General features: G+C 41.5%; 2 protein-coding genes across 2 annotated transcripts; both read right to left on the bottom strand.

Annotated features, from left to right (window-relative positions):
• Positions 1-11,718: 11,718 nt before the first annotated feature.
• Positions 11,719-16,164, bottom strand: LOC145864248 (uncharacterized). The gene is made up of 2 exons (XM_082969622.1): positions 16,161-16,164; positions 11,719-12,686 (listed from the first exon to the last, which is right to left on the bottom strand). Exons 1-2 carry the CDS (start codon positions 16,162-16,164, stop codon positions 11,719-11,721), a joined length of 972 nt encoding a protein of 323 aa, XP_082825748.1.
• Positions 16,165-19,489: 3,325 nt separating this feature from the next.
• LOC145864032 (uncharacterized) lies at positions 19,490-24,902 on the bottom strand. The gene is made up of 2 exons (XM_082968949.1): positions 24,358-24,902; positions 19,490-21,901 (listed from the first exon to the last, which is right to left on the bottom strand). Exons 1-2 carry the CDS (start codon positions 24,677-24,679, stop codon positions 20,877-20,879), a joined length of 1,347 nt encoding a protein of 448 aa, XP_082825075.1. The 5' UTR covers positions 24,680-24,902; the 3' UTR covers positions 19,490-20,876.
• Between the last annotated feature and the right edge of the window lie 673 nt (positions 24,903-25,575).

Below are 25,575 nucleotides of genomic sequence, written 5' to 3'. Positions count from 1 at the left end.
TCCCTACACCCAAAGAAGGGCACTGTGTTCATCCTCCTCTGGTCTGCTCGCCTCCCTACCTCTGCGGAAGCACAGTTCCTGCTCAGCCCAGTCAAAACTGTTCGCTGCTCTGGCACCCCAATGGTGGAACAAGCTCCCTCACGACGCCAGGACAGCGGAGTCAATCACCACCTTCCGGAGACACCTGAGACCCCACCTCTTTAAGGAATACCTGGGATAGGATAAAGTAATCCCCCTCCCCCCCAAAAAAGATATAGATATACTATTGTAAAGTGGTTGTTCCACTGGATATCATAAGGTGATTGCACCAATTTGTAAGTCGCTTTGGATAAGAGCGTCTGCTAAATGACGTAAATGTAAATTAATAGCATTGTGTGACTGTGATATGAGAGTTGTGACTGTGATATGAGAGTTGTGTGACTGTGATATGAGAGTTGTGTGACTGTGATATGAGAGTTGTGGAAATGAGTCTTAATCTGTCGTCTGGATAGTAACATATAGAAGTTTTCTTAATCAGATGATTGTGATGTGGATAATAAGCGTGAGGATATTTTAGAAAGCAGCGGAAGGTCTATAGTTCCTGGGAGGCTTGATTTTGCCGTGGTCTCTGGGAGGTTAGAGAACCGTTGAGGATCCCATGGTCATTGTTCATTGTGGATAAGAGCGTCTGCTAAATGACGTAAATGTAAATGTAAAATTGTCCGGGAAACAAACATATTTTTTTGGTTCCGTTAATCAGATGAAACCTGCCCCTACAAGCGACTTCCCCTACAAACCAACGACTCCCTTTGAAAACGGGCCGATGCGGCATCAGAAACATTTATTATAGTGTAAAAATGTACTACAAAGTGTAGCTAAACAGAATAACTTTGGTCACACCCACTCAGCACATGACGTCAAAGTACGTTGAATTATGGTCGATATCAGGTCTGTCTGTGGCCTCTATTTCGCCCTAAAATATTCATCCCAAATTGGGCTTTGTATAACTATGTAAATGTCTCTCGGACAAGGTGACTTTTATCAATATACACTCTAAAAAGTAAAGGTTCCTGGAGTATCCTGTAGGGGTTCTTCAAATTGAAACTGTGGGGGAACCCCTATAAGTTCTCCAAAGAACCCCTTATCATGGTTCCTCAAAGAACCTTTTGGGGTTCCTTTTTTAACTCCCTGTCCACCCTCCCTCCTTATAAAAAAAATATTTTAATAACAATATTGACAATATTGATTTAAATAATTCATTGTTTATTTTTAGTGGCACCACAAATGTGAATTAATATTTACAAAACCATTTACCAAACAAAACACATTACAAAATTGAAACATTTCTGCAGACATGTCAGACCATAATAAATAATACATTTACTTTGTATAGTGCTTTTCATGACATTTAGAATTTATGAAATAATGATGTAAAATAAAAACAACATTGAAAATGAATCATAGGTAAACTAACAACATTGTAGACTTGATGCTAAATACAGATTTTTCAGCTTTAGTGTGTATATCGTATCCACTTAGTTATGTTAGGAAGTTTTCCATCTTTATGACCGGCCCTGGTAACTTCACCCCAACTTCTCTTATCCCCAGAACACAGTAACTTAACAACATAAGTGTTTTTCTGACATTTTGGGGAAATTGAAGGGAAAATAAAAAATACAGACGTAGCAGAGCTCCAAGTCCCATGGGGACGTCCTCGAGGGTGTGGATGTTCTCCCCATCAAAGGCCAGCGGGATTTCACTCTCATGGTGAAATGGATTTCCACCGATGTGCAGTAAAGGAGTGAAGAGTGGTGAAATCTATGTCAACAAAAGTAAGAAAAGATTAATACACATACAAAGAACAGAACAAATGTTCAGCTGTAGTTTTATATAAGCATGCACACCTATGTTAATGAAGAAACAGATGATTGGTGTATAGACATACCTTGTCATGGACATAAAGGCCACTCGGGTCCTCGTTGAAGAGGTTGGGCAAGAGCAGAATCGCTGCTGTGGTCTCCAGTCCTAGTAAAGTAAAGCAATGATCTTACTACACTTGATAATTTTATTACAAAATACATTAGAGAAAGGGAAGGAATAAGAGCGGTTGTTGGCTTTATGGAAACGATATACAATATATGGAAAAGAATATAGTTGAGGAAATAATCCAAACCTAGTTGTGCCTAGTTAGGACATAACGTTAGCTAGCTAGCTAACGGTACTGTACTGTAGCTCATACAACGCCCACGCTCAAACCCGGCTTTCTAATATTTACGTTCATTAACTATAGTAACGTTATGGAAGATATTCACAGAAAACCATCATTGTCTTCGTTATTCATTAATAGTATGTTATATTATTATAATAAATGATTTCGAGACATATTCAGAGCCAAACATCAACCCAACTTAACCTTTTTAACTGTTGTCGCATTCAAACTTGTCACCATCGTTTTCAGTTGTAATTGCGAAGTTCCCGGAAGAAGTCCAGCAACAACGGTGGTTCCTCGATGAACCCACCTTGAACCCAAAGAACCCTAACAAGTTCTTTGAAGAACCTTTTGGGGCAGTTTTTCATTGACCAAGAACCCTTGCAGACTTGTTTTTGTTGCCGATCTTACTTTGATACCTGACGGTTTTTTACTTTTTCATTACCGTATATTTTTACTTTTTCCCTCACTCAACTTTTTTCATTCAACTTTTTCACCCCGGAGGTTTTATCTGGACATGGTTCGTCAGGACTTCAAACAGCCGAAGCTAAGTAACATTAACATGATGCCTTCTAATTGCAGTCGTTGTACTTATAATATACAGGAGAACGATCGCCTTACGGCAAGGATAGCTGTGCTGCAAGCCCAGCTTCAGACGCGATCGTTAGGCAAGGGTAATTTCAGTGTAGGAAAGGATGAAACAGCGTCTGTGCCACCAGTAAGTACAGATAGTAACGTTAGTATAAACCCCCTCGCACGGTCCCCGCAGCCGGACATCTTTCTCATGGCTTCTGGAGGGAAACGCTGTAGGAATGCTCAACCGGTGTCGCTTATTCAGCCGACAGAAACTTTCAACCGGTTCTCCCCATTAAGCGAGTCGGAGTCGGAGGCCGAGACTTCTCTGGTCTCTACTCCTCCCGTTGTGGGGTCTGAGACGCCGACGGCTCCCACCATTAGCTCTGACAAATTGAAAACCCTAGTCATTGGCGACTCCATTACCCGCAGTATTAGACTTAAAACTAATCATCCAGCGATCATACACTGTTTACCAGGGGGCAGGGCTACCGACGTTAAGGCTAATCTAAAGACGGTGCTGGCTAAAGCTAAAACTGGCGAGTATAGAGATATTGTTATCCACGTCGGCACCAACGATGTTAGGATGAAACAGTCAGAGGTCACCAAGCGCAACATAGCTTCAGCGTGTAAATCAGCTAGAAAGATGTGTCGGCATCGATTAATTGTCTCTGGCCCCCTCCCAGTTAGGGGGAGTGATGAGCTCTACAGCAGAGTCTCACAACTCAATCGCTGGTTGAAAACTGTTTTCTGCCCCTCCCAAAAGATAGAATTTGTAGATAATTGGCCCTCTTTCTGGGACTCACCCACAAACAGGACCAAGCCTGGCCTGTTGAGGAGTGACGGACTCCATCCTAGCTGGAGGGGTGCTCTCATCTTATCTACGAACATAGACAGGGCTCTAACTCCTCTAGCTCCACAATGAAATAGGGTGCAGGCCAGGCAGCAGGCTGTTAGCCAGCCTGCCAGCTTAGTGGAGTCTGCCACTAGCACAGTCAGTGTAGTCAGCTCAGCTTTCCCCATTGAGACCGTGTCTGTGCCTCGATCTAGGTTGGGCAAAATTAAAAATGGCGGTGTTCGCTTTAGCAATCTCACTAGTATAAAGACCTCCTCCATTCCTGCCATTATTGAAAGAGATTGTGATACCTCACATCTCAAAATTGGGTTACTTAATGTTAGATCCCTCACTTCCAAGGCAGTTATAGTCAATGAACTAATCACTGATAATAATCTTGATGTGATTGGCCTGACTGAAACATGGCTTAAGCCTGATGAATTTACTGTGTTAAATGAGGCCTCACCCCCAGGTTACATTAGTGACCATACCCCCCGTGCATCCGGCAAAGGCGGAGGTGTTGCTAACATTTACGATAGCAAATTTCAATTTACAAAAAAAAAAACAACAATGACGTTTTCGTCTTTTGAGCTTCTAGTCATGAAATCTATGCAGCCTACTCACTCACTTTTTATAGCTACTGTTTATAGGCCTCCTGGGCCATATGCAGTGTTCCTCACTGAGTTCCCTGAATTCCTATCGGATCTTGTAGTCATAGCAGATAATATTCTAATTTTTGGTGACTTTAACATTCACATGGAAAAGTCCACAGACCCACTCCAAAAGGCTTTCGGAGCCATCATCGACTCAGTGGGTTTTGTCCAACATGTCTCTGGACCTACTCACTGCCACAGTCATACTCTGGACCTAGTTTTGTCCCATGGAATAAATGTTGTGGATCTAAATGTTTTTCCTCATAATCCTGGACTATCGGACCACCATTTTATTACGTTTGCAATTGCAACAAATAATCTGCTCAGACCCCAACCAAGGAGCATTAAAAGTCGTGCTATAAATTCTCAGACAACCCAAAGATTCCTTGATGCCGTTCCAGACTGCCTCTGCCTACCCAAGGACGTCAGAGGACAAAAATCAGTTAACCACCTAACCGAGGAACTCAATTTAACCTTGCGCAATACCCTAGATGCAGTTGCACCCCTAAAAACTAAAAACATCTGTCATAAGAAACTAGCTCCCTGGTATACAGAAAATACACGAGCTCTGAAGCAAGCTTCCAGAAAATTGGAACGGAAATGGCGCCACACCAAACTGGAAGTCTTCCGACTAGCTTGGAAAGACAGTACCGTGCAGTATCGAAGAGCCCTTACTGCTGCTCGATCATCCTATTTTTCCAACTTAATTGAGGAAAATAAGAACAATCCGAAATTTCTTTTTGATACTGTCGCAAAGCTAACTAAAAAGCAGCCTTCGCAAATGGAGGATGGCTTTCACTTCAGCAGTAATAAATTTATGAACTTCTTTGAGGAAAAGATCATGATCATTAGAAAGCAAATTACAGACTCCTCTTTAAATCTGGGTATTCCTCCAAAGCTCCATTGTCCTGAGTCTGCACAACTCTGCCAGGACCTAGGATCAAGGGAGATACTAAAGTGTTTTAGTACTATATCTCTTGACGCAATGATGAAAATAATCATGGCCTCCAAACCCTCAAGCTGCATACTGGACCCTATTCCAACTAAACTACTGAAAGAGCTGCTTCCTGTGCTTGGCCCTCCTATGTTGAACATAATAAACGGCTCTCTATCCACCGGATGTGTACCAAGCTCACTAAAAGTGGCAGTAATAAAGCCTCTCTTGAAAAAGCCGAATCTTGATCCAGAAATTATAAAAAAACTATCGGCCTATATCGAATCTTCCATTCCTCTCCAAAATTTTAGAAAAAGCTGTTGCACAGCAACTGACTGCCTTCCTGAAGACAAACAATGTATACGAAACGCTTCAGTCTGGTTTTAGACCCCATCATAGCACTGAGACTGCACTTGTGAAGGTGGTAAATGACCTTTTAATGACGTCAGACCGAGGCTCTGCATCTGTCCTCGTGCTCCTAGATCTTAGTGCCGCTTTTGATACCATCGATCACCACATTCTTTTGGAGAGATTGGAAACCCAAATTGGTCTACATGGACAAGTTCTGGCCTGGTTTAGATCTTATCTGTCGGAAAGATATCAGTTTGTCTCTGTGAATGGTTTGTCCTCTGACAAATCAATTGTAAATTTCGGTGTTCCTCAAGGTTCCGTTTTAGGACCACTATTGTTTTCACTATATATTTTACCTCTTGGGGATGTCATTCGAAAACATAATGTTAAATTTCACTGCTATGCAGACGACACACAGCTGTACATTTCAATGAAACATGGTGAAGCCCCAAAATTGCCCTCGCTAGAAGCCTGTGTTTCAGACATAAAGAAGTGGATGGCTGCAAACTTTCTACTTTTAAACTCGGACAAAACAGAGATGCTTGTTCTAGGTCCCAAGAAACAAAGAGATCTTCTGTTGAATCTGACAATTAATCTGGATGGTTGTACAGTCGTCTCAAATAAAACTGTGAAGGACCTCGGCGTTACTCTGGACCCTGATCTCTCTTTTGAAGAACATATCAAGACTGTTTCAAGGACAGCTTTTTTCCATCTACGTAACATTGCAAAAATCAGAAATTTTCTGTCCAAAAATGACGCAGAAAAATTAATCCATGCTTTTGTTACTTCTAGGCTGGACTACTGCAATGCTCTACTTTCCGGCTACCCGGATAAAGCACTAAATAAACTTCAGTTAGTGCTAAATACGGCTGCTAGAATCCTGACTAGAACCAAAAAATTTGATCATATTACTCCAGTGTTAGCCTCCCTACACTGGCTTCCTGTTAAGGCAAGGGCTGATTTCAAGGTTTTACTGCTAACCTTCAAAGCATTACATGGGCTTGCTCCTACCTATCTTTCCGATTTGGTCCTGCCGTACATACCTACACGTACGCTACGGTCACAAGACGCAGGCCTCCTAATTGTCCCTAGAATTTCTAAGCAAACGGCTGGAGGTAGGGCTTTCTCCTATAGAGCTCCATTTTTATGGAATGGTCTGCCTACCAATGTGAGAGACGCAGACTCAGTCTCAACCTTTAAGTCTTTACTGAAGACTTATCTCTTCAGTAGGTCCTATGATTAAGTATAGTCTGGCCCAGGAGTGTGAAGGTGAACGGAAAGGCTGGAGCAACGAACCGCCCTTGCTGTCTATGCCTTGCCGGTTCCCCTCTTTCCACTGGGATTCTCTGCCTCTAACCCTTTTACAGAGGCTGAGTCACTGGCCTACTGGTGTTCTTCCATGCCGTCCATGGGAGGGGTGCGTCACTTGAGTGGGTTGAGTCACTGACGTGGTCTTCCTGTCTGGGTTGGCGCCCCCCCCCCCCCCTTGGGTTGTGCCATGGCGGAGATCGTTGTGGGCTATACTCGGCCTTGTCTTAGGACGGTAAGTTGGTGGTTGGAGACATCCCTCTAGTGGTGTGGGGGCTGTGCTTTGGCAAAGTGGGTGGGGTTATATCCTGCCTGTTTGGCCCTGTCCGGGGGTATCATCGGATGGGGCCACAGTGTCTTCTGATCCCTCCTGTCTCAGCCTCCAGTATTTATGCTGCAGTAGTTTATGTGTCGGGGGGCTAGGGTCAGTCTGTTACATCTGGAGTATTTCTCTTGTCTTATCCGGTGTCCTGTGTGTATTTAAATATGCTCTCTCTAATTCTCTCTTTCTCTCTTTCTGTCTTTCTCTCGGAGGACCTGAGCCCTAGGACCATGCCTCAGGACTACCTGGTATGATGACTCCTTGCTGTCCCCAGTCCACCTGGCCGTGCTGCTGCTCCAGTTTCAACTGTTCTGCCTGCGGCTATGGAACCCTGACCTGTTCACCGGACGTGCTTGTTGCACCCTCGACAACTACTATGATTATTATTATTTGACCATGCTGGTCATTTATGAACATTTTAACATTTTAACATTTTGACCATGTTCTGTTATAATATCCACCCTGCACAGCCAGAAGAGGACTGGCCACCCCTCATAGCCTGGTTCCTCTCTAGGTTTCTTCCTAGGTTTTTGGCCTTTCTAGGGAGTTTTTCCTAGGGAGTTTTTCCTAGCCACCGTGCTTCTTTCACATGCTTTGCTTGCTGTTTGGGGTTTTAGGCTGGGTTTCTGTACAGCACTTTGAGAATATCAGCTGATGTACGAAGGGCTATATAAAAATAAATTTGATTTGATTTTTACGGTTCTTAGGGGATCTGAGAACAACTCCAGTTGAACCCTTCATTTTTAGAGTGTAGTTGGCTCTATTTACTCTCAGATTCAAACATGATGATTAGCATCAACATCAGGTCAGCTGCTGCTGCTCCAATACAATATGAGGTGAGACGGTGAACTGATGTTGAACTGGGCAGTCAGCTGCTGCTGCTCCAATACAGTATGAGGTGAGACGGTGAACTGATGTTGAACTGGGCAGTCAGCTGCTGCTGCTCCAATACAGTATGAGGTGAGACGGTGAACTGATGTTGAATCATAACGATTAAGTTAATTGAAATTAATTAGTGAAACTGTTAAAAAAATAGTATATGTCATATTAAATATATTGCTCGATTGTTATCATATAGAAACATCATGGAATATTGTACATCATATTAAATACTATTGACTGCTATGTGTTATCATGATAGAAACATCATGGAATATTGTACATCATATTAGCATCAACATACATTATTGTTTCATTCAATTTCACATAAATAAGGATATTTAATATTTTCAAGTTCAGAAGTCAGAACCCATCACCTGCTATGTAAAAGAGACAGAAGAATGCACAATGGTCAATGCTATCTGGGATCCTTGGGACATCCCTACCCTAAACCCTAACCTTAACCATTTTAAATGTCAACTTCAACGGGCTAGGGACGTCCCAAGGATGTATCTCTACCTGAAAATACATGATCTAAGTGATTGATAGTTGGTATTCAGCAGTCATAAAGCCTTATTTACTTGAATTAACTACTAAAATAGTGATTTTGTCAGACAGCAGCTCTACACTTTATTGACTGACTGATCCATTCATCCTTCCATCCCTCCTCAGCCTTCCTCTCCTCTGAAGACCCAGTGAGGGTGGAGCTCAGTCAGAGAGCTGTTGAGGGACTGGTTAGGAAGAACACTTCTACAGCCAGAGAGGTGAGAGGTCACACATGGTTTAGATGGTAAATATTTATGTCCCCTTAGTGGTTCATCACATCAGCAAAAGGGAATATGTTCCACCATCTATGTTTATTTTCATTAGTGCAAATTGTCCACTGATATTGGTGTAATTTCTCACCCCTTTTGGCTGTATGAAAGTTAATTTCCCCTCAGACACACACATTTGTTCTTTGATATTATGCAGGTAATTTGTGTCAAATGTACTTTTCCCCTCATTCACCCCATCTCTTTACATTGCTTATGTATATTCGGTGGCCAGACTCAAATTCAGAACACAATGCCCATCCTGGTAGATCTAAACCTAATGCAGCACATTGTGACATCTGTGCATCCAGACCTAATGCAGCGATCAGATAACAGAAATCACATTTAGGTGCCAGGTGTAACTGAGGCTGTAGATGCTCCATATCCATTACTTTGAGTGTTTTATATAATATGACTAAATGTGTTTATTTCTGTGTTGCAGGGGCAGTCAAGAAATGGAACAGCAAGGCCACAGAACATGACATAAGCAGAGCTGTGGGAGACCACCTCAAGCCCCTGGTAGAGCCGGGGGTGGTGTTTACCACTCCACCACGCCTTCAGCAGGCTGGAAAAGTGGGATTGATACTGTTTTTCATACTAAGAGGGACCAAGAGTCTGTTGATTGGTCAGTCATTGGGTTCATTATAAGTTCAAATAAAATCAAGCTTGATTCATACAGCACATTTCAGACATGGATGCAACAAAATGGCTTCACAGGAAAAAGATTTAAAAAACATTGAAAATAAACAGAAATATTTAGTACACAAAAAACAGAAGACTAAACTGAAAGACTAATGAGGAAATGTCATTGATTAAAATGTTAATGGGATGCAATATCCAACCCAAAATATAAGCTTGGGACACTGAAAGTTGACTAGTAACAACAACTGGGACCTAAAAGACACCCACCATGAGACCCACTAAATCTGCCCAAGAAGAGGAAAACAAAAGAAAAACCCACACCAAACTTAAAGACAGGAAGCAAACCAAAAAGGTGGAGCAACTAAAGGTGTTGACTCTCCACATCTATCAAGACAACTGGAGCACTGGGCCAGACACTCTTAAATAGAACCTGGACCAGCTCAGGTGAAACACCTTCCCACTAACGAGATGGACAAGCCAGCACAGGTGTAACACATACTGACTAAAGAGGTGACACCAATCAGTGCGTCCTACGTGCTAACGAGCTAGACGTGCTAACGAGCTAGACGTGCTAACGAGCTAGACGTGCTAACGAGCTAGACGTGCTAACGAGCTAGACGTGCTAACGAGCTAGACGTGCTAACGAGCTAGACGTGCTAACGAGCTAGACGTGCTAACGAGCTAGACGTGCTGAAGTCCAACCTCAAAACATAAAATGGAAAAACCAAAGACTAACACCTTAAAAGTTTGCTCACCATCATCAGAAAACAACTTCCATTTCACATTATAGTCAACTACAATGCTTCACCTTCACTAATATGAACATGGTGTCTACTGGCTGTCAACAATTAAAAACAAGAAAAAAACATTTTTCCCCACTAGCTTCTAGATCTCTCGTCCCCTTGGAACGAGCCCAAACAAAACTCATCTCCAATACGGAAAAACGTGCAGTCAAAATAAATTGTGATCCATGGCAACTCACTGGCTAAACACAAAACTTTTTGACTGCCCACCCTTGAGACAATCAAGTTGTCCTTACCACGGACATGTCTGATTTCAAGAGGAAACTCCTGCAATATCCGTAGTAACTTTCCACCTCACTGTGGAGCTTCTCTCTCTTTCAGGGTTCACTAGATAGGCATGTTGTTGGATCGGGGCCCAGTCCCCAATGTCATGCTCTAGTACATTTGGGTTGGCACATCTGAGAATGAACCCTGATATTCTAAAAGCAGGGCAACAATGTCAATATAATTGTACAAAAAAAGTGTCAGTTGGTTGCATAAATAATTATCGTTACTAAATGTTACATGAAATGTAAATATGAAATATTTGGTTGCATAGTCTTATTTTCAACGTCTTTTCAATGACATTTTGCTAGGTGGGATATCCCCAATGTCAAAACACAGTTTTAACGTGTCCAAATCAATAACCAATATGCAGAAACAGTTTGTGATATATTGAAAAACTTAACATAAAATGTACTATATACACAAACATCTGCCACAATAATCATATTACTTGTAATTTTTTAAACAAGCACCTTATAAACTGCACAAGCACCAAAAACGCTGTTGTTTTGACAAGTAGCAATAAATCACTGATATCAATTAGGGGGAAATAACACAACTAAAAAAACACATGGAAATGGGAGATATATTTTACCTCACTGATTAGAGGACAACCTGCAGAAGACATTCAGCTACATTTTGGAGTGATGCATTTAAATGTAGGGGTCGCTGAACAAAGGAACACTACACTTATTTGTCATAACTCATCGATATCATGCTAAAATCATTTGTGTGACAGAAGGGAGATGAGGTTGCACGTCCTGTTAAAACTATCAGCTCAAAAACCACACAGAATCTGGGAGTAATGTGTACATCACTGGTTAGAGGACAACTTGTGGTAAACAGCTAGCTACATTTTGAAGTGTTGCATTTTGATTCCAGTGGGTCACCAACGTGGTAAGTGTAACAACTTTTTTGTTAGTCACTTTTTGTTAAATCACATAAATAGAGCCTAGATTTTCCCCTGAGGCTAATATCCATATCATGTTGAAATCAATTGAACAGGGGACAAACGTTTAGGGTTCTACATTGTGGAATTTATTAAAATACTCCTACTACAATGTTTAAACATTCTACATTGTGACATTAATTCATAGATATCATGAAACAACTCCTTCATGTATGTACTTTTATCAGATTATCTCTAGTCACAGCTATTTCTCTCCTGTGTGTGTTCTCTGGTGTGGAGTCAGATTGCTAGATGTAATAAAACTCTTCCCACATTGATCACAGCTATAAGGCTTCTCTCCTGTGTGTGTTCTCTGGTGTATTGTCAGATTTCTAGATCCTGTAAAACTCTTCCCACATTGATCACAGGTATAAGGCTTCTCTCCTGTGTGTATTCTCTGGTGTAGAGTCAGACTTCTTGATGCCGCAAAATTCTTCCCACATTGATCACAGCTATAAGATTTATCTTCTGTGTGTGTTCTCTGGTGTAAAGTCAGCTGGCCAGATGTAGTAAAACTCTTCCCACATTGATTACAGCTATAGGATTTCTCTCCTGTGTGTATTCTCTGGTTTATAGTCAGACTGCTAGATGCAGCAAACTTCTTCCCACATTGATTACAGCTATAAGATTTCTCTCCTGTGTATATTCTCTGGTGTAGAGTCAAACTTCTAGATGCCACAAAACTCTTCCCACATTGATCACAGCTATAAGATTTCTCTCCTGTGTGTGTTCTCTGGTGTAATGTCAGCTGGCCAGATTGAACAAAACTCTTCCCACACTGATCACAGCTATAAGATTTCTCTCCTGTGTGTGTTCTCTGGTGTAATGTCAGCTGGCCAGATTGAACAAAACTCTTCCCACACTGATCACAGGTATAAGATTTCTTTCCTGTGTGTGTTCTCTGGTGTAAAGTCAGCTGGCCAGATTGAACAAAACTCTTCGCACATTGATCACAGCTATAAGGTTTCTCTCCTGTGTGTGTTCTCTGGTGTAAAGTCAGCTGGCCAGATGTAGTAAAACTCTTCCCACATTGATCACAGCTATAAGGTTTCTCTCCTGTGTGTGTTCTCTGGTGTAAAGTCAGCTGGCCAGATGTAGTAAAACTCTTCCCACATTGAGCACAGCTATAGGGTTTCTCTCCCGTGTGTATTCTCTGGTTGGATTTTAAATGTCCTGAAGAAACAAAACTCTTCCCACAGTCAGAGCAGCAGTGAGTTCTCTTCCCTGTGGATCTCTGCGGGTGTTTCTTGAGGTGTTCTAATGTGGAGAGACTCTTCTCTGCCTCGTCAGCATCATGAGGTTGTTGAGGCTCCCCAGAGGATCCATGATAGTCACGTCTCTCTCCTGTGTGAACAACAAAGTCAGACAGATGGTTAAAGGCCCACAACAGCGGTAATCCACTGTAAAAGGTGATGCCAACAGCGTAGCCATGATGTTGTACAACAATTGACGTCTGTAATGAATGTTACAATTATTTGACAATTGTTTTAAAATTAGCAAGAATAGTCATATTTTGTCTTTTCACATTAGTAGTAAAATCGATGATTGTATGCTAGAAAAAAGTTAAAGTTGCTGAAATCCTAAGGAGTGTGCCAGACGACTTTTGGTCTCCAATATAGGCCCCTTTCTGTGTTTAATAAAATTGCGGCACGAGGGCGATGCGCACACAATTTGATTGCAGAAACACCTCCCTGCTAATGAGAAAACCAATAGTTATGGATGTAGTATATCTGCCTGGAGCAAAAATGGTGAGCAAAGATTTTAATTTTTTACAATGTATTCTGAATGTGAACGGGGGAAAACTCAGGGGAGTAACCTCCATTTCCAGGTTGCTTATGAGTACATTTCCCACTACTTTGGATTATAATTTTCTACTGTATTATTGACTGTATATTTGTTTTACTCCATGTGTAACTCTGTGTTGTTGTATGTTGTCGAACTCCTTTGCTTTATCTTGGCCAGGTCGCAATTGTAAATGAGAACTTGTTCTCAACTTGCCTACCTGGTTAAATAAAGGTGAAATAAATAAATTAAAAAATAATTGTAAGGCTCGTTTGAATGTCCTGCTTAATATAATGTTTGTGTCATCATCGCAAATCAACCTCTGTACTTAAAAAACACTTCAACCAGTAAAACGCTTTTAACTCAAAAATGGCGCCGGAGGAGATGACCGTCTCCTAACCAATTGTGCTATTATGTGTTTTCTTTCGCGATATTTGTAAATTATTTTGTACATAATGTTTCTCCAGAAAAAAGCTTCTGGATATCAGGACAGCAATCACTCACACATCAATCACACCTCGAATGATGGATTAGATTGGATCACTCACTCACCTGGATTAGACACTGCCCAGTGACACGAGCCTACCAGACGAGCTAAATCACTTCTCTGCTCGCTTCGAGGCAAGCAACAATGAGGCATGCATGAGAACATCAGCTGTTCCGGACGACTGTGTGATCATGCTCTCCGTAGCCGACGTGAGTAAGACCTTTAAACAGGTTAACATACACAAGGCTGCAGGGCCAGACGGATTACCATGACGTGTGCTCCGGGCATGTGCTGACCAACTGGCAGGTGTCTTCACTGACATTTTCAACATGTCCCTGATTGAGTCTGTAATACCAACATGCTTCAAGCAGACCACCATAGTCCCTGTGCCCAAGAACACTAAGGTAACCTGCCTAAATGACTACAGAGCCATAGCCCTCACGTCTGTAGCCATGAAGTGCTTTGAAAGGCTGGCCACGGCTCACATCAACACCATTATCCCAGAAACCCTAGATCCACTCCAATTTGCATACCGCCCAAACAGATCCACAGATGATGCAATCTCTATTGCACTCCACACTGCCCTTTCCCACCTGGACAAAAGGAACACTTATGTGAGAATGCTATTCATTGACTACAGCTCAGCGTTCAACACCATAGTACCCTCAAAGCTCATCACTAAGCTAAGGAACCTGGGACTAAACACCTCCTGCAACTGGATCCTGGACTTCCTGATGGGCCGCCCCCAGGTGGTGAGGGTAGGTAGCAACACATCTGCCACGCTGATCCTCAACACTGGAGCTCCCCAGGGGTGCGTGCTCAGTCCTCTCCTGTACTCCCTGTTCACCCAAGACTGCATGGCCAGGCACGACTCCAACACCATCATTAAGTTTGCTGATGACACAACAGTGGTAGGCCTGATCACCGACAATGACGAGACAGCCTATAGGGAAGAGGTCAGAGACCTGGCCGGGTGGTGCCAGAATAACAACCTATCCCTCAACGTAACCAAGACAAAGGAGATGATTGTGGACTACAGGAAATGGAGCACCGAGCACATCCCCATTCTCATCGACGGGGCTGTAGTGGAGCAGGTTGAGAGATTCAAATTCCTTGGTGTCCACATCAACAACAAACTAGAATGGTCCAAACACATGAAGACAGTCGTGAAGAGGGCACGACAAAGCCTATTCCCCCTCAGGAAGCTAAAAAGATTTGGCATGGGTCCTGAGATCCTCAAAAGGTTCTACAGCTGCAACATCGAGAGTATCCTGACCGGTTGCATCACTGCCTGCTACGGCAATTGCTCGGCCTCCGACCGCAAGGCACTTCAGAGGGTAGTGCGTACGGCCCAGTACATCACTGGGGCAAAGCTGCCTACCATCCAGGACCTCTACACCAGGCGGTGTCAGAGGAAGGCCCTAAAAATTGTCAAAGACCCCAGCCACCCCAGTCATAGACTGTTCTCTCTACTACCGCATGGCAAGCGGTACCAGAGTGCCAAGTCTAGGACAAAAAGGCTTCTCAACAGTTTTTACCCCCAAGCCATAAGACTCCTGAACAGGTAACCAAATAGTTACCCTGACTATTTGCATTGTGTGCCCCCCCAACCCCTCTTTTACGCTGCTGCTACTCTCTGTTTATCTTATATGCATAGTCACTTTAACTATACATTCATGTACATACTACCTCAATTGGCCCGACCAACCAGTGCTCCCACACATTGGCTAACCGGGCTATCTGCATTGTGTCCCACCACCTGCCAACCCCTCTTTTTACGCTACTGCTACTCTCTGTTCATCATATATGCATAGTCACTTTAACCATACCTACATTTACATACTACCTCAATAAGCCTGACTAACCGGTGTCTGTATATAGCCTTGCTACTCTTATTTTCAAATGTCTTTTTACAGTTGTTTTATTTCTTTACTTACCTACCTACACACACACACCACACCACACCTTTTCTTCGCACTATTGGTTAGATTGTTGTATTCGGCGCACGTGACAAATAACCTTTGATTTGATCATCGCAAATCAACCGCTTTGCACTTAAAAAACACTTCAACCAGTAAAATGCTCTTTGGCTAGCTTTTCCATCAGCCTGACAATGAGGGTCTGTACACTGTTTGTTAAATTGGCCCAAAACTTCACCTAACAATAACATAGACCTACTGTAGGACCCATAACTTCACCTAACAATAACATAGACCTACTGTAGGACCCATAACTTCACCTAACAATAACATAGACCTAATGTAGGACCCATAACTTCACCTAACAATAACATAGACCTACTGTAGGGCCCATAACTTCACCTAACAATAACATAGACCTAATGTAGGACCCATAACTTCACCAAACAACAGATATACCCATGTCGTGATGTTTGTCATTTGACTGGCATTCAGAAAAGGATTTCCTGGATCAGCTGATGATATGTGTGATATGAACATGTGACTGTAATTAAACATCTACAGTATTAAGTATTATGTGTAGTTGAAGACCTGCATTATTGACAGTATCCATTTGGGTGTTGTCAATAAAGTTAACCTGTTTAGGATAGGGGGCAGTATTTTCACGGCCGGTTAAAAAACGTACCCGATTTAATCTGGTTATTACTCCTGCCCAGAAAGTAGAATATGCATATAATTATTTGATTTGGATAGAAAACACTCTGAAGTTTCTAAAACTGTTTGAATGGTGTCTGTGAGTATAACAGAACTCATATGGCAGGCCAAAACCTGAGAAGATTCTATATGGGAAGTGCCCTGTCTGACCATTTCTTGGCCTTCTGTAGCCTCTTTATCGAAAATAGAGGATCTCTGCTGTAACGTGACATTTTCTAAGGCTCCCATAGGCTCTCAGAAGGCGCCAGAATGGGGAATGATAACTCTGCAGTCCCTGGGCGAAAAACAGTAGGGGTTTTGGAAAGTGGTCGTTCTGAGAACAATGACACTGGTGTGCGCGTGCATGTGAAGACTCCATTTTCTATTTTCAGTGTTTGAACAAAAACAAGGTTTCCCGGGCGGAATATTGTCGCTATTTTACGAGAAAAATCGCATAAAAATTGATTTTAAACAGCGTTTGACATGCTTCGAAGTACGGTAATGGAATATTTTGAATTTTTTTGTCACGATACGCACCGGCACGTCACCCTTCGGATAGTGTCTTGAACGCAAGAACAAAACGCAGCTATTTGGATATAACTATGGATTATTTGGAACCAAAATAACATTGGGTGTTGAAGTAGAAGTCCTGGGAGTGCATTCTGACGAAGAACAGCAAAGGTAATCCAATTTTTCTTATAGTAAATCTGAGTTTGGTGAGTGCCAAACTTGGTGGGTGTCAAAATAGCTAGCCTGTGATGGCCGGGCTATCTACTCAGAATATTGCGAAATCTGCTTTCACCGAAAAGCTATTTTAAAATCGGACCAAGCGATTGCATAAAGGAGTTCTGTATCTATAATTCTTAAAATAATTGTTATGTTTTTTGTGAATGTTTATCGTGAGTAATTTAGTAAATTCACCAGAAGTTTTCGGTGGGTATGCTAGTTCTGAACGTCACATGCTAATGTAAATAGCTGGTTTTTTATATAAATATGAACTTGATTGAACAAAACATGCATGTATTGTATAACATAATATCCTAGGAGTGTCATCTGATGAAGATCATCAAAGGTTAGTGCTGCATTTAGCTGTGGTTTTGGTTTTTGTGACATTATATGCTAGCTTGAAAAATGGGTGTGTGATTATTTCTGGCTGGGTACTTTCCTGACATAATCTAATGTTTTGCTTTCGTTGTAAAGCCTTTCTGAAATCGGACAATGTGGTTAGATAAAGGAGAGTCTTGTCTTTAAAATGGTGTAAAATAGTCATATGTTTGAAAAATTGAAGTTTTTGGATTTTTGAGGAGTTTGTAATTCGCGCCACGCTCTATCATTGGATATTGGCGAGGCGTTCCGCTAGCGGAACATCTAGATGTAAGAATTATTTTACTATTTTTATTTTTGACAACTTTTACTTCACTACATTCCTAAAGAAAAGAATGTATTTTTTAATCCATACAATTTCCCTGACACCCAAAAGTACATTTTGAATGCTTAGCAGGACAGGACAATGGTCCAATTCAGCACTAATCAAGAGAACATCCCTGGTCATCTGTACTGCCTCTGATCTGACGGACTCACTAAACAGAGAACATCCCTGGTCATCCCTACTGCCTCTGGTCTGATGGACTCACTAAACAGAGAACATCCCTGGTCGTCCCTACTGCCTCTGGTCTGATGGACTCACTAAACAGAGAACATCCCTGGTCGTCCCTACTGCCTCTGATCTGACAGACTCACTAAACAGAGAACATCCCTGGTCATCCCTACTGCCTCTGGTCTGATGGACTCACTAAACAGAGAACATCCCTGGTCATCCCTACTGCCTCTGACCTGGCGGACTCACTAAACAGAGAACATCCCTGGTCATCCCTCCTGCCTCTGATCTGGCTGACTCATTAAACACAAATGCTTCGTTTGTAAATGATGTCTGAGTGTTGGAGTGTGCCCCTGGCTATACGTAAATAAAAATACAAGAAAATTGTGTCATCTGGTTTGCTTAATGTAAGGAATTTGAAATTATTCATACTTTTACTTTAGATACTTAAGTATATTTAATACCAAATACTTTTAGACTTTTTCTCAAGTAGTATTTTAGTGGGTAACTTTCTATTAAGGTATCTATACTTTTACTAGAGTATGACAATTGGGTACTTTTTCCACCACTGATCATGAGTCTAATCTGGTCTCCTTCAACATGGTCAGCCTCATTATGAGTCTAATCTGGTCTCCTTCAACATGGTCAACCTCATTATGAGTCTAATCTGGTCTCCTTCAACATGGTGAGCCTCATTATGAGTCTAATCTGGTCTCCTTTAACATGGTGAGCCTCATTATGAGTCTAATCTGGTCTCCTTCAACATGGCGAGCCTCATTAATTGTCTGATGAAAAAGAAAACCCCCACACTGATCAGTATCAATCAGCCTTTTGTTTTCTTTCGAGTTATTAACTAATGATTAACACACACAAGTTCTCAGATGTGTGATTGCTTTACCTATTTCTAACAGTATCATTTCAAATGGAGAAAACATCTCAGCAAAATGGAAACAATGTGGGAGGACTAGCAAATCCTGTTTCTGTATCGAAATTACAAACCACATGTACAAGTGCATTGGACACGTCTATGAAGCCAATACTAATCCCATCATGTCTGCATTGGACACGCCTATGAAGCCAATACTAATCCCATCATGTCTGCATTGGACACGCCTATGAAGCCAATACTAATCCCATCATGTCTGCATTGGACATGCCTATAGGCCGGCAGGTAGCCTAGTGGTTAGAGCTGACAAGGTAAAAATCTGTCGTTCTGCCTCTGAACAAGGCAGTTAACCCACTGTTCCCAGGTAGGCCATCATTTTAAATAAGAATTTGTTCTTAACTGTCTTGCCTAGTTAAATAAAGCTTAAAATAATGTTTAAATGTAGCAGAATTAAATACCCACAACATTCATTCTGTGGGAACTAGATTGACTCAGTTCACAGACTGTCAGCCAGACAGTGATTGTGCATCAATATCATCAGACTAAATTAGAGAAACAACGAAATAAAACAGACAAACAGTGAATGTTCAATGACCCAAAAAGACACTATAGTTCATTCTGTGAATCCACTTTATTTCCTATCATAAAGAACAGCTGTGGAAATGGGCCGTGGATTTAGACGTCCATCTGACTCCACAACAAGACATGACTGAATAGTTCAATAGTGTCTAATCCAAATAATCAGCACAATGTCAGGTGTTAGTGCAGGGCTGGAACAGAAACCTGCACACCCAGTAGCTAGATCTCTAGCAGCAAGGTTGGCCATGCATTTTCTAGGTCTCTGCATCGTTGCTTTAACAGTATTGGTGTAGTCATACAACTTATTCTAACAGTAAACCAGTAGCATATTCAGAGCATTTAGAAAGTATTCAGACCCCTTGACTTTTCACACATTTTGTTACGTTACAGCCTTATTCTAAAATGGATTAAATAATATTGTTTTCCTCATTAATCTACCCCATAATGACAAAGAGAAAAACAGAAATACCTTATTTACATAAGTATGCAGACCCATTGCTATGAGACTCGAAATTGCTTTCAGGTGCATCCTGTTTCCATTGATCATCCTTGAGATGTTTCTACAACTTGATTGGAGTCCACCTGCGGTAAATTCAATTCATTGGACATGATTTGGGCACACACCTGTCTATATAAGGTCCCACAGTTGACAGTGCATGTCAGAACAAAAACCAAGCCATGAGGTCGAAGGAATTGTCCGTAGAGCTCCGAGACAGGATCTGGGGAAGGGTACCAAAAAATGGCTGAAGTATTGAAGGTCCACAAGAACACAGTGGCCTCCATCATTATTAAATGGAAGACATTTGGAACCACCAAGACTCTTCAAACAGAGCAATCGGGGGAGAAGGGCCTTGTTCAAGGATGTGACCAAGAACCCGCTGTTCACTATGACAGAGCTCCAGAGTTCCTCTGTGGAGATGGGAGAACCTTCCAGAAGGACAACCATCTATACAGCACTCCACAAATCAGGCCTTTATGGTAGAGTGGCCAGACAGAAGCCACTTCTCAATAAAAGTCACATGACAGCCCACTTGGAGTTCACCAAAAGGCCTCTCAGACCATGAGAAACAAGATTCTCTGTTCTGATGAAACCAAGATTGAACTCTTGGCCTGAATGCCAAGTGTCACGTCTGGAGGAAACCAGGCACCATCCCTACGGTGAAGCATGGCAGCATCATGCAGTGGGGAAGTTTTTCAGTGGCAGGGACTGGCAGACTAGTCAAGATTGAGGGAAAGATGAACGGAGCAAAGAACAAAACAATTTCCACAGATGAGGCTAATATCCATATCATGTTGAAATCTATAGAACAGGGGAAAACATTTAGGGTTCTACATTGTGACATCATTAAAATACTCCTTCTACAATGTTAAAACATTCTACATTGTGACATTAATTCATTGATATCATGAAACAACTCCCTCATGTATGTATTTTCTGATGTTTGATCAGAGATCTTTTATCAGAGTATCTCTTGTCACATTGATCACAGCTATGAGATTTCTCTCCTGTGTGTGTTCTCTGGTGTATAGTCAGATGGCTAGAAGTAACAAAACTCTTCTCACATTGATTACAGCTATAAGATTTCTCTCCTGTGTGTGTTCTCTGGTGTGATAACTGGCTGCTTAAGTGAGTAAAACTCTTTCCACATTGAGTACAGCTATAAGATTTCTCTCCTGTGTGTGTTCTCTGGTGTACAATCCGATGGCTAGATGTAGTAAAACTCTTCCCACATTGATCACAGCTATAAGGTTTCTCTCCAGTGTGTTTTCTCTGGTGTGATACCAGGCTGCTTAAGTGAGTAAAACTCTTCCCACATTGAGTACAGCTATAAGGTTTCTCTCCTGTGTGTGTTCTCTGGTGTACAATCAGATGGCTAGATGTAGTAAAACTCTTCCCACATTGATCACAGCTATAAGGTTTCTCTCCTGTGTGTGTTCTCTGGTGTGATACCAGGTTGCTTGACTGAGTAAAACTCTTCCCACATTGATCACAGCTATAAGATTTATCTCCTGTGTGTTTTCTCTGGTGTGATAACAGGTTGCTTGAATGAGTAAAACTCTTCCCACATTGAGTACAGCTATATGGTTTCTCTCCTGTATGTGTTCTCTGGTGTATAGTCAGATAGCTTGATGTAGTAAAACTCTTCCCACATTGATCACAGCTGTAAGGTTTTTCTCCTGTGTGAATCATCATGTGTACTTTTAGTGATTTTGATCTTAAGTAACTCTTCCCGCAATCAAAACAGTGGTGAGATTTCTCTCCTGTGTGTACTCGCTGGTGTACTTTAATAAGTTCCGATGAAGATTTGCAGTAAGATTTCTTCCATGTGGGTCTCTGCTGCTGTTTCTTGAGGTGTTCTGATCTGGAGAGACTCTTCTCTGCCTTGTCAGCTTCATGATGTTGTTGAGACTCCCCAGAGGATCCACGATAGTCACGTCTCTCTCCTGTGTGAATAACAAAGTTATAAACAGATGGTTAAAGGCCCACAACAGCAAAGATCCACTGTTTATTTGAGGTGAAAGGTGATGCCAAGAGTGTACCCATGAAGTTGTAAACAATTGACTGTTAAATTATTTGACAATTAAGACAGTCAAGTTAGCAACAATCATATTTTGTCTTGTTTTCACATTAGTAGTAACTAGAAATAAGTTATTAAAGTTGGTGAAATCCTAAGCATTGTGATTTTTGCTCTCCAATACAGGCCCCTTTCTGTGTTTGCTAAAATTTTGGGGGCGAGGGCGATGCACTCACAATTTGATTGCAGAAACACCTCCCTGCTAATGAGGAAACCACTAGTTATGGATGGAGTATATCTGGTAATGAGGAAACCACTAGTTATGGATGTAGTATATCTGGTAATGAGGAAACCACTAGTTATGGATGTAGTATATCTGCTAATGAGGAAACCACTAGTTATGGATGTAGTATATCTGCCTGGAGAAAACATGGTGAACGAAGATTTTAGTTTTTCACAATGTGTTCTGAATATTACAGCACAAGATCAGGAGTGTTACTCAAGGAAACTCACATTAAGCTCTGTGTCTATTCACTAATTCACCACCATGGGGGAAAACTCAGGGGAGTTCTCATAGGCAGACAGCAAAAATAGCCTCCATTTCCAGGTTGCTTATGAGTGAATTTCAAAACTACCTTTGGATTATAATTGTAAGGCTCGCTTGAATATCCTGCTTAATATGTTTGTGTTATTGTCTCAAATCAGCTGCTTTATACTTAAAAAACACTTCAACCAGTAAAATGCTCTTTGGCTAGCTTTGCCATCAGCCTGACAATGAGGGTTTGTACACTAAGTGTTTAACAAATTGGCCCATAGCTTCACCTAACAACAACACAGACCTAGGACTATATATTTAATATTTCAGGTGAAACATGGAAACTAAAATGTCCTTGTCATGACATTTCATAACCTGATCACCAGATAATTTTGTGAATAATCCCACTAGGCTACTCTGTAATGGGTTGTCATTCTAAATGTCCTGAATAAAGGAAAATAGCTCTGTGTGTTGTACAATAGCCTATCCATCAAGGAACAGTTCTCTACACATTATGAGCTAAGTATCTCTGTGTGCAAACAGACTAATGAGACCCTACTGTAAATCAAGTAGACAATAACACATTATAAACATCAATTTGTTAGGGATGTTGGATCCAACATGGAGCACGGCATAACTGTCTTTACCAGAGTAATAAATGAAGAAGCACTTTGGTTGTTGTTGCATGCATAGAAATGCTTGCATACCAGTAGGTTGTAACTCTCTAGGTCATGCCAGTAGGTTACAGTAGGTTGTATCTCTCTAGGTCATGCCAGTAGGTTACAGTAGGTTGTAACTCTCTATGTCATGCCAGTAGGCTACAGTAGGTTGTATCTCTCTAGGTCATGCCAGTAGGTTACAGTAGGTTGTAACTCTCTATGTCATGCCAGTAGGCTACAGTAGGTTGTATCTCTCTAGGTCATGCCAGTACGTTACAGTAGGTTGTATCTCTCTAGGTCATGCCAGTAGGTTACAGTAGGTTGTAACTCTCTAGGTCATGCCAGTAGGCTACAGTAGGTTGTATCTCTCTAGGTCATGCCAGTAGGCTACAGTAGGTTGTAACTCTCTAGGTCATGCCAGTAGGTTACATTAGGTTGTATCTCTCTAGGTCATGCCAGTAGGTTACAGTAGGTTGTATCCAAGTGGAAACAATTATCAACCCAATGTGGAAAGTGTTGAATTTGGTCAACAACAAAATTAATGGCTTATTTGCTACGTGAGGTTTACTTGATCCAACAGAAGTTTCGTAATTCTTAAGTTGTTATGTGGACACGTGACATACCGACAACTTTGATAGAAACACTATAGGAGTTGTCTCCATATCGCTATGCATATTCATGCTAGTAGCTTAGCATCTCTCTCCATTGAATACAGGCGGTTGACGTCAACAACCCTCATAGAATATAAACAATAGATTACAATAATAAGATGTATCCACCAATCCAAAGACAGGATAGGTGGGAGCGAGACAACCCACAGTGCCGCTTTGTGGACAACGACTCCCCTTGTTAGGGCAGAGAGACATCTTGTCAGTATATCCATAATCTTTGGTGTAGCCAACCCAACTCTCACATGGCTCTATTGGAGGACACGGTGTGTAGTAAAACATCACTACATTAAAATCACTACATGCCGTGCCCCCCAGTCTGCAGTCAGCAGATAGACAGTTCTCAAATATATATGTTAAGTCACTTTTTGGAAACGGAACGGAGAAAACAAGGGGTAGCTTGCTCTCTACGTCGTCTGATTCTAGACATATCAGTCATCATCCCAGGGCCCTCCGCTGAAGAGGTATTGAAGAGCCAACTCCGAATATCCAAAGTTAAAAACTAATTGAAGGCGGTACTTACTGGTGTTAATCAGATCTCCTATCTCCTCCTCTTCATCTTTCAATGTGACAGTAATCTCTCCTTCCTCTTTCACTCCAAAAACGACATCCTCCTCTTTCTCTTCCTCCTCCTCTTTCACTCTGAACGCGTCTTCCTCTTCTTTCACTGCAACGTCTTTCTCTTCTTCTTTCACTGTAACAGCCTCACCCTCTACTTCTTGTTTTACTGTAACATCCTCCTCTTCCTTCTCCTCTTTCACGACAATGTTCAGCCCCAGAGCTTCTTTCTCCGTCCAGCAGACCTCCTCTTCTTTAACAGGAGGGGAGTAGTTTAGGGAGCTCATGTTCGGGGATGTTAGCTAGCTAGCTATCATTAGCGACTAGGCTAATGCTAACTTAACCAGCCAGCTACTATAGCTGACTAATACAAAATAACGTAATATTATATTAAATAGGTTAACAAGTAGATACGACAGAAGTGTGTCTAAAACACAGTAGGTAATATAGACCGAAAGCGTATAAATAGCTTGAATCTTTCGGCTATGTTGGCTAGCAAGCTACCGAGGTGGTTGACGAGCTGTTTATGAAGAACCGTCCACTAGATTATACGTCACGCTGCAGCATCGCCTGAAAGACGCACATCGCCGTCTGCTGACTGGAGGGAAACGCAGTTGAGGATCAGATTTTATTTTCAGACAAAGATTATTTTACATGGATTTAATTAAATCATACTATTATATTGAGACATACAAAGACAGGGATATGTTGGTTGATTAGTGCGAATAAAACATGTTTACTACAGCACATTTAAGGCAGTTTCATTGAAACCTGTTAGGGAGCGGAACGCCTCACCAATATCCAATGGTATATAGTGGCGCGAATTACAAATACCTCAAAAATGCTAAAACTTAAATTTCTCAAACATATGACTATTTTACACCATTTTAAAGACAAGACTCTCCTTTATCTAACCACATTGTCCGATTTCAACAAGGCTTTACAACGAAAGCAAAACATTAGATTATGTCAGGAGAGTACCCTCCCAAAAATAATCACACAGCCATTTTCAAAGCAAGCATATATGTCACAAAAACCAATACCACAGCTAAATGCAGCACTAACCTTTGATGATCTTCATCAGATGACACTCCTAGGACATTATGTTATACAATTCATGCATGTTTTTTTCAATCAAGTTAATATTTATATCAAAAACCAGCTTTTCACATTAGCATGTGAT

Source organism: Salmo salar, chromosome 02 (assembly GCF_965601325.2).
Source record: "Salmo salar chromosome 02, fSalSal1, whole genome shotgun sequence".
Lineage (NCBI taxonomy): Eukaryota > Metazoa > Chordata > Actinopteri > Salmoniformes > Salmonidae > Salmo > Salmo salar.
This window is presented reverse-complemented; position numbering and strand designations above follow the sequence as displayed.